At 37.9% G+C, this 10,957-nt stretch overlaps 1 protein-coding gene across 1 annotated transcript; it reads left to right on the top strand.

Moving 5' to 3' along the window:
• Positions 1-4,434: 4,434 nt before the first annotated feature.
• On the top strand, positions 4,435-6,265 carry LOC119740533. Its single transcript, XM_038215876.1, has one exon. It carries the CDS (start codon positions 4,915-4,917, stop codon positions 5,662-5,664), a length of 750 nt encoding a protein of 249 aa, XP_038071804.1. The 5' UTR covers positions 4,435-4,914; the 3' UTR covers positions 5,665-6,265.
• Positions 6,266-10,957: the final 4,692 nt, after the last annotated feature.

Here is a 10,957-nt window from a genome sequence, read left to right as displayed (position 1 = left end):
AAGTCAATCACTTGTCAATCACATGTCAATTAAAGGGGCAATCACATGTCAATCACAAGTCAATCACAAGTCAATCACAAGTCAATCACTTGTCAATCACAAGTCAAACACATGTCAATCAAATACCAGTCACACGTCAATCACAGGTTAAATCATAAGTCAAGTCACAGATCAAGTCACAACTCAGCTCACAAGTAATCATAACAGGTGATAAACAATGACAAAGGAATATCTTTGGCACAGCTGCTTTTAATAGCTTGTGATTGACTTGAGACTGTATGACTGACTTGTGATTGACTTGTGATGACTTGCGATTGACTTGTGATTGACTTGTGATGACTTATGATGACTTTGAGTGACTTTATTACAACTCTGCTTAAGGAACTGACATGTGATTGGCATATGATTGAAATGTGATTGACATGTGATTGGCATATGATTGACTCGTGATTTGACTTGTGATTGACATCTGATTGGTTTTAAGGAAAGTAATGCAAAATTGGTGGTCCCCATATACAAGCCTATTTTTATATTTTGGTCAAATTCTCATTTCACAAATTTCCCAATTCAGTGAACTGTTTTATGAAACATAAATCAGTTTGGAGAATTAAATCTTCTCAGAATGGAGACAAACTCTGTAGATATGAGTAAATACATGTACAACTCACATTGTGAAAAATGTGCGCAATGCTCCAAATACCGTTTTTTTTTGCAACTCGATAGATATTTTTTATCACTTCAAATGTTTTAGTACTATATTATCATGTTTACTATGTAAATATTAGTTCGCGGGAGGTAAAATCCAATCAAAAACTTGCCAATTGTTTTATTTTAAGTTACAGAAATTTAACATTTGTTTAAGAATTATATAACATTTGATTCAGGCCATGTTTGGAAAGTCACACTTGGTGAGGTACGCAAAAGCAGTTAATTTTTTTCTTGTGAAATTCAAATATATGTAGAAAATAAATGAATGAAAATATATACCCTCATTTGCACATTATAAATAATTGCTGCATCTATGCACGGTGTAATTTTTAGTTTTTAGTTCGTAATACAACTCAAATAAAATTATCTAATTTTTTTTAAACGAAAGTGTGCTTATAGATCAAATGAATTCAAGACTTTTATTCTTCATAAAGCATATATCTTTTCACGCATATAAACTCAACTTTTTTAAAAAGCATTTAGAGTTCCAATCACTGTATTCAACCAAAGATGAAATAATGGACATTGACAAGTGTGCTCTGAAAAGAATTACTTTAATTAAAACTGTTTTTTGTTGATAGCTAAAATTCCATGTATGAAAGCACCTGGACTATTCTTGAAATGTTTCACCAAAATTGCTTAAAAGTACTAAATGCAAGTCAGCCACTGCTGCACACCAAGTACTTGAATGAATGTACTGGTATATGTACTTGATTGTATCAATTAAAGCAGTGTTCATCATGGAGCACTTTTTTTCAATTTATTTTGCACGCATCTTGGTATGTTATTATTAAAGGGAATATACAACATTTGCAAACATCAAAAAATAAAACTACCAAGTTTTTACAAAATACCTTACTAGGATGTTGGTAAATGACAGTTTCAAGCATCTCGCAAAATTATGGCACCTGGTGTGAAGTCATTTTTGAGAAAATGGTATTTTTGTATACATTTCCAACGGTGGTCGGCTGACCAGCGTTGGAAAAACCTAACTATTTTTCAACTACTGCTCCAAATTTACTATTTTTTAGTCCAAATTTTGTTTGCTATTGGTTACATGTTCATGAACGGGTGCAGGCCAGCTAGACTGGTTCCCTTGCCTTACAATTTTCCATCATCTATAAATTGATCCATTTTATCTTTTGTGGAGTCAGGGAACCAGACTACTTGAACATTTTTGTTTTTCTTGGTTTTTCCAGCATTTTCGAAAACAAAACTTCACAAATGTCAGTGTAACAATATTTGATCTATTATACTAACCCCTTGAATAGTTCATTTCCGGAAAATTACAGCAAAAGCCAATGATGTACATTCCCTCTAAACCAATGAAATGTGAAATTATATATATGTACTTAGGAATTGAATGTAACAAAAAAAAAATCCATGTTGAATAAAAGAATGTCTTAATACCCTGTGGCATTAGTCTGGTTCCCAGACCAAAAGATTCTGACTATTCCTGATGAATCTTAGGTCCGGTAGCCTCCGGTAATACATTGTATTACAATTCATGTCACGTGACTAAAACGGGAGGAATTCCTCCTTTTTCCGAAAATTTCCGAAGTTTGCCGAATTTGTTTCGTTGACAATCGGATAGCGCCCGATATTTCCGAATATAATATAGGTTTAATTAACTGCTAATTGCTAATTTTTTTTTTTTAAATGAGTTGATAATTAATATTCATTGCTTTCATTTAGAAAACTTGAATTCAACGACGATTTTGTGCATCAAATATACTCGAATCGTATTGGCGAACTTTTTGCTGCGTAATGTACAGTTTTGAATTTGACGACCGTTACTGAGATTTTTCAAAACTCGGTCTTCATTCATCTCCGCCTGCTAACAGTGCTTTTTGGTTCCCTAATTTTGAAGATTCCAGATCAACATTAGTCAATGTTATCTTACAAAAACATCAAACTGTATTATCATAACTGTATGATATTACGAAGCAAGTGATTTATTTAAAAATTTGATCAGATCGAACATTAAAAGCTAAAAGTGATCAAGCGAAATCGGAAACGAAGCCGAGCTTTGAAAAAGGGCCATCAATGTGGTCATGTTTATTTTTAGCCACGGAGGCTACCTGACCCAAGATTCATCAGGAATAGTCAGAATCGTTTGGTCTGGGAACCAGACTACCTGTGGCATTTGTCCATAGACCTTGTACATTAAGGCAACAGGACAATTGTATTCTATCACTTGGATCACCATGAGTAAACCTTTTGTGCACTTATAAAAAAAGTTATTGTTACTAAAAAATCACAAAGAATACCCGCTGTGATACATGCAACGCAGACCTTTATCATGCTGCCACCATTTCAGTCATGTTCCCTGTATCCAATAACAGTACTGAATGATAATGTTTCTTTTGTGCAAAAAGGAAGCAGACTATTTTTCCTTCCAGCCTCGCTTTGGTAACGTTGATTTGAATGGGAAAACTCCCAATGGCCGTTACTTGATAATGGTCTATAGTGTCCAAACATTTTCATTTGGCTGAAAGTGGCCTTTAAAAGATTTGACACTCGCATTTATTAGTGGTGTGACTGCCTCTGACTTGCAGACTGCTGTTTATACGCATGTGTCCATAACTTGTCTTGTTTGCGCACATTTTATCAGACCGAATATCACAGTTAAAGGGAATGTACATCATTGGCTTTTGCTGTAATTTTCAGAAATGAACTATTTGAAGGGTGAGTATAATAGATCAAATATTTGTTACACTGACATGTTTGAAGTTTTGTCTTCGAAAATGCTGGAAAAACCAAGAAAAACAAAAATGCTCAAGTAGTCTGATTCCCTGACTCCAGTAAATATAAAATGGATCAATTTATAGATGCCAGAAAATTGTAAGGTAAGGGAACCAGTCTAGCTGGCCTGCACCCGTTCATGAACATGTATCCAATAGCAAACAACATTTTGACTGAAGAAAAAATGTAAATTTGGAACAGTAGTTGAAAAAGAGTTGGGTTTTTCCAACGGTGGTCGGCCGACCACCGTTGGAAATGTATACAAAAATGCCATTTTCTTGAAAATGACTTCACACCAGGTGCCATAATTTTACAGGATGCTTTAGACTGTCATTTACCAACATCCTAGTAAGGTATTTTGTAAAAACTTGGTAGTTTGTTTTCGATGTTTGCAAATGTTGTATATTCCTTTTAACCCTAAAGCCCAGAATTCTCCAAGTTTCATATTAATTTCCTAGGCAGGTAGGTTCAATAAGCTTGTCTATCATTGTCCATGTCTACCGATCTCTACAAAAATTTAAGGTCAATATACATTATCGATTTCAAGACTGACAGTTCTTTAATATGTTCACTATAGACTAGCTAATATATTTGTTTTACAGAGTTGACATTTTAGGGCTGAGCAGAGGCCAACTGATTTTGAAGCTGACTTTAAATTTGCGATGTATACACAAAAGAAAACCAAGCCAACGTATTGACAACAGGTCAGTTGGTTATTCAGGCGCACCCAGGTGATCTAATTCTCATTGCACGCATTGCACGCAAAACGAGCGTAACAAGAAATTTTCACACATCACAGCACTGTGACAAATACACATTTTGCTAGCCCCGCTGCTGCTAATTTTCTGTGACTATATATAGATACCAAGAAGTGGTGCATTCAAACATGCATAATGATGGACCCTGACTTGTATTGTGTAATTAATTAAACTACAATGGGGAGTCAGGTTGGCGTAGCGGTACTTTCCTCGCCTTCCACCGCTGTGACCCAGGTTCGAATCCCGCCTGGGCCAATATGTGGATTGGGTTTTCAGTCCCTGCCTGATTCCGTGGGTTTTCCCCAGAATATTCTTCTGGGCTTTTCCTCCCACCTCTAAAACTGTAATTTCTTCTCATTGTCTTCTCTCTACAGGTTTCTTCAGGCTTGTGAGCTACAGTGCCTTGGGCGCTTTTGAGGAATCCTTGGTTTCATTACCAGAAATGATTAATAATAATAAAAATAATAATAATAACTATCGCTATCCCTATAATAATTTTCAGGCGATATCTGATCGGCACCCTCATTTCAATAAATCATATTTCTGGTGCCTGATGCTGACAACTGTTCAGTTGAGCTACTTACAGTGTCTAGTCAAAATATTGCGTGGAGGCTTAGAAAGGCAATTTCGGTCCCATTATTTTCAAGCCTTTGGTCAAGAAAGGAAAATTCTTGAACACTGCTGAGCATACTGTGAAACAGACATGGCTTCAAAATTACAGACAGTGTTTGCCATCATACAATGCCTAGGTGGTGTTGCCTCAGTGAGCGCCTTTTTCAGACCCAGTTGTCCATCAGGCTGGATACTCAATGCTCAGTCCTGCTGGATGGCCATACCAGACAAGAAGATCATGACTGACGCCCAGGCAGGATGCAAACGGATGGACAGCAACTCGGCCGTTCCCAACTCAAAGACCGAGAACGACTTCGTGTTTGGGTTGTTCAAAGAAACCTGGCCGAATGCAGGCATAGGTTTGTGGCTGGGTTGTACGGCTGCCCTGCCAAATAACACACTGACGTGCATTGAAAGTCTCACTGGTTCTGAGCGGTTCTACACATTCGTTGCATCTGATAGACCTAACAGGCGATGTCTGATGATGGATAAGGTTGAGGGAAGTAGATGGTCTTTGGTCAACTGTGGTATCTCGAGGCGCACCATCTGTGAGCGTCCTGCTACAAGGCTCACAGCTAAGACCCTCCAGTGCTCTGCTATCAGCCTCAATCATGCAGGCCACACCGGTAGCTACTGCCTACTGGACCACACCTTCTCTGTCACCCAGGTCAAGAGCCCCATGCAGTGTTGTATCGCCTGCTTCAAGGACCTCAACTGTCATTCCTTCAACCTGTCAGGGAACACGTGTCAACTCAACAATGTCACCATCTCCCAGGTAGACCAAGGCAAGTACCTCAAGCGAGACGAGAACTGTGGTTATTTTGAAACGAAGTGGGCCTAAAACCGGGAAAATGTTGGTTTAATCAATGTTGAAATACTTTACAGTACTTAATAGAAGTAACCTACAAGACTGAGTACTAGTAAATTTAGAAATTGCCAGACTTATTTGATTGCATTTCAAGCCACTTTTTGTAGCACCGAAAATAGATAAACGTTTGCAACCAAATGGTTTTGGAACTTCAAATGAAATCTAACATTTTCACATAAAGTAGTTGGAAAGGTTCGAAAATCGGATGAGGTATAAAATTTAATGGCCAACTGAGAACCTTCCTGGTCAAAATTCATTGGCCTTTTGTTTTGGTATTGGACTTTAAATTGGTCAGGAGATGGTCATCAGATGGCCATCAAGCTCCATCAACTACCTTTCAAGTCACAGTACATGTAGTTCATTAAGTACACTGAAATAAGATCATCGTAGTGGTTTAAGGATGGATAAACCTTGGGATAATTGCAGAAAGCACTTTCTGAAGTAAATATCTTTGTACGTGGTTATAATGTAAAGGATTCTATGGATTATTAGGGATCAAATGGACTATGAACTTCTTTACGAATGAGTTAAAACGACGCTGCCAACATTACCGGCACACTCTCGCAAAAAGTGGTTCGGCCAGCTTAGTATACGAAACCTCATTGGCTCGTGGTTTTGTGCGTAAACCTTATCAGTCAGCCGTCATGCTCATTTGACTTTGGCAAAACCGCAAGTCCCATCATGTTTTTAATGAAATAATCATGTGGCGCGGGTTGCCAAGACAACCTGTTTGAAAAGGGTTTGTTATTCTTGACTTTGAGGTCCATTAAAGAACACACTTTGCGTGGCGCTTACTTCATTAATAAGTTATGATTGTAAATTACGAAACATGCCTGCTTAATTTTTTAAACATGGAAAGTAATTTTTGCTAGCGCTCGATCATTGTACATCGGCGCTTCAACGCATTAACAGTCCTTCCTCTATGTACGAGTGGTGTGGCGTTGAAGAACTGAGTCAATTTAAGAGATACATGATCCAGAATTCTGGTACAGGTTGATTTTCGAAATTGAGTAGAACCATCGTCATAAAGACGAGAAGCAAAAGCCAAAAATTAACTCTAATTTCTATCAATCTTCGGTGAGTGTGCTAACAGATCAGTCATGATTCTCAACGTTAATTTGACCTCACTGATTGGCTTGGTTCTCGGCGTAGGTGAAGTTTATTCACTGACCGCCTTTCTACCCAGATGTCCATCGGGTTGGATACTCAATGGTCAGTCCTGCTATAAGGCACTTGAAGGCATGCGCCTCGGCCCAATCCAAGCCCAAGAGAATTGTCAAAGCATGGACAGCAACTTGGCCGTTCCCAACTCGAAGGCCGAGAACGACTTTGTGTTCAAGTTGTTTAAAGAAACTTGGCCAAATCCAAACAGAGGTCTATGGCTGGGATGCACGGCTGCGCTGCCACATAATGTGACGTGTTTTCCTGCGCTCACTTGTCCCGACGGTTACTACACCTTCATTCCGCCATCGACACCTGACAAAACATGTGTGATGATGAGTACAGTTAGTAATCGTCGGTGGATTGCGGTAGACTGTGTTTTGAAGAGGTACGTCATTTGTGAGCGTCCTACTCCATCAAGGTTGACCAAGACCCTTCAGTGCTCTGCTATCAGCCTCAATCATGCTGGCCACACCGGAAGCTACTGCCTACTGGACCACACCTTGTCTGTCACCCAGGTCAAGAGCCCCATGCAGTGTTGTATCGCCTGCTTCAAGGACCTCAACTGCCACTCCTTCAACCTGTCAGGGAACACGTGTCAACTCAACAATGTCACCATCTCCCAGGTAGACCAAGGCAAGTACCTCAAGCTAGATGAAGACTGCGGCTATTTTGAAATGAAATGGGCCTAAAACTGGGATAATATTGGTTTAATCATGGAGGAAGGAACATGGTTTAATCAAAGTCGCAATACTTTACAGCACTTGATAAAAGTAACCAACAAGACTGTGAGTACTTTGAAATTTAGAATTTGTGTGTGTTTGCGTAAATGTTAAAATAACGCACAAGCTTAGTAAATATTATTGTTTGACACTCGATCAAGACATTGCTGGATATTTCAGCCCTTATGATAACATAATATAGATTATCATCAGTTGTGTACACCATGCACTTAAATTTGTATATATGCACATTGCAAGAGTTATTCGATTGTGTTTCAAGTCACTTTTTGTTACTTGCACCGAAAATAGACTAAAAGGGTTTTTGATAATGATGAAATCTGATACTTTTTACATAGATTTGGAAAAGTTCGAAAATCAGATGAGATAATGGCCACTGAAAATGTTCCTGTAGTCAAAATTCATTGGCCTTTTGTTTTGGTACAACTTTTAAGTTGGTCAGAAGATGGTCATCGACTACCTTTCAGTCAAGTTTATTATTGTTTGACACTCGATAAAGGCACGGCTGGATATTCAAGCCATTATTGTAACGTAATATTATATCCGAAGCTAGCTATATTCAACTGGAGCAGGTGTTGTGTAAACCATGCACTCTAAAAATTTGTATGCACATCATTGCAAGAGTTATTCGATTTTCGATTGTGTTCCAACTTTCAAGCCACTTTTATTTGTAACTTGCACCGAAAATAGACTAAACGTTTACAATCGAAGGGTTTTGGAACCTTGTATAATGAAATGTAATACTGTTTACATACATTTTTTGGGGGGAAAGTTCGAAGATGAGGTGAGGTATATAATGGCCAATTGACGACGTTCCGCGCTCCAAATTCATTGGCTTTTTTGGGTATAACTTTAAGTTGGTCAGGAGATGGTCATCAGATGGTCATCAACTACCTTTCAAGTTACAGTACACGGTGGTTCATTAACCAAACCTAATATTGCTCACTTAAGATACTAATTGCAGAAAGCACTTTCTGAAGAGATAGGTATAATGTATTCCATTAAACATGCATGTCCATATCAGGTACCTTTGTGTTTCAGTGTAAACATACCTTTATAAGTTACAGTACATGTACATGTAGTTCATTAACTAAACCTTCAATTGAACCATTGAACCATGGCCATCTAAGGATGGATAACCTTGCGATAATTGCAGAAAGCACTTTCTGAAAAGATAGGTGTAATGCATTCCATGAAACATGCATGCCCATATCAGATACCCTTGTGTTTCAGTCTAAACGTACCTTTATAAGTTACAGTACATGTACATTGTGTCATTATTACCAAACTAAAATTGAACCATTGAACCGTGGCCATCTAAGGAAGGATAACCTTGCGATAATTGCAGAAAGCACTTTCTGAAGAGATAGGTGTAATGCATTCCATGAAACATGCATGCCCATATCAGATACCCTTGTGTTTCAGTGTGAACATACCTTTATAAGTTACATTACATGTACATGTAGTTCATTAACTAAACCTTAAATTGAACACTTAAGATCGAGGCCATCTAAGGAAGGATAACCTTGCGATAATTGCAGAAAGCACTTTCTGAAGAGATAGGTATAATGCATTCCATTAAACATGCATGCCCATATTAGATACCCTTGTGTTTCAGTGTAAACATACCTTTATAAGTTACATTACATGTACATGTAGTTCATTAACCAAACCTTAAATTGAACACTTAAGATCGTGGCCATCTAAGGATGGATAACCTTGCGATAATTGCAGAAAGCACTTTCTGAAGAGATAGGTAACATGCATGCCCCATATTTTTTCCGGCAAAGTGGTCACTTCTTTTTTTGGTGCACTTTTTTTAAATTGGTGATAGCAAAATGAGAAATTACTAGCATTTTTAGATATGCAATACCCTTGTGTTTCAGTGTACACTAGAGCATAATAGTATAGTGTTGTGATGATGCTCAGTTTAGAAGTATATGTGTATGCTAAAAGATAGGCCTATGTAAGAATTATCTTTAATTTAAGGAATCACATATAGTTTTGAAATTTACAATATTGCACAGTAACTATTAAACTATAAACATTATGATTGTGTTACATTCTTTCTATTAGTATGGGACTTAAAATAATGCATTGGACGCTGATAATGGCCCGAGCCTATTTGAGGTGAGGTATATTAGCCGCGACCAGGCCCCTACGCGGTTTTAAACGTACACTGTTAAAAATGTCCGTAAATTTACGGACTCCGTAAAATGAAATATTCCGTATTTCTTGCCGTAATTTTACGGACTTTCCGTAAATGCAAATATTAATTATGCTAATTAACGTGATTACAATCAACCAAATTTAACCAAACACCTACAGATAATAAAGTACATCCAATTACATATTGTTATTTCACCCACAACCGTGTACACATGTCCAAACTCATGTTAAGGGTCTATTTATTTTACGGAATGAAAAAGCTTTTCCGGAAATTTTGCTGCCAGCAAAAAAAATAGCGTTCCGTATTCCTGCAGCAAAATTTCCGGAAAAGTTTTTTCATTCCGTAAAATAAACAGACTTTTAACACAGACTCTTAACACGAGTGAAAAAAAATATCTGCACAGGACGAAAACATTTTTTTAAAGATTTATTTTTGTGCATAAAAAAGGGTTTATGCTGGATAGTATTACTTATGACGATTTTAGAGGCTTCTCTGAAGAAAAAAACCCCGAAAAATCCTCGACAAATTGAGAGAAAATGACCCGAATGTTTGGACCCCTGTACATTTTCAATGGACCCGCTTGCACTTCCGCCTCATGGCCCTCATTAATTTTGCATACATTAACATTTTCGGGTGAAAACGTAGTTTATATTATACCAACTTAGGAAAGCTGATCGATTTGATACATGCCTCTCTCGATATCAATCTGATTAGGGGCTGGTATATGGACAGACCGTGCTTTGAATTGCCCTTGACGGTGTTGATTATATGCTTATATCAAAAAGAACATTCTTTGCCTCTCCGTTTGCATTGTTAGTGCATGGCAGATCTAACGGAGGGGGGGGGGGGGGGGGCGGGTTGCACCCCCCCCCCCATTCAACTACGAACTAATGTTGTGACACTAAAACTTTAACTGCCCAACATTTTCTTCTCTTTACTGGACCTGGATTCCACTGAATGGGCTCGCCAGTGAAAATAATAAATAAATAAATAAAGATAAGTAAATAGATACTTGTAAAATTGGGCCACAAATAATTGATAGGCCTAGAATGCTTCTGGTTCCAGCGATTATTCTCAAATCGCCTTAGATTGCAAGATAAAGCATCGTATATTTCAAAATTTTCCCGGGGCATGCCTAGATCCTGAACTCCCAATAGCAGGTTGTGCTTTCCGCATGCCTTCACCTACCCCCCCC

This window comes from Patiria miniata, unplaced genomic scaffold, assembly GCF_015706575.1.
Source record: "Patiria miniata isolate m_02_andy unplaced genomic scaffold, ASM1570657v1 HiC_scaffold_5, whole genome shotgun sequence".
Classification (NCBI taxonomy): Eukaryota; Metazoa; Echinodermata; class Asteroidea; order Valvatida; family Asterinidae; genus Patiria; species Patiria miniata.
Note: the sequence above shows the minus strand (reverse complement) of the source record. Positions and strands in the feature narration are given on the sequence as shown.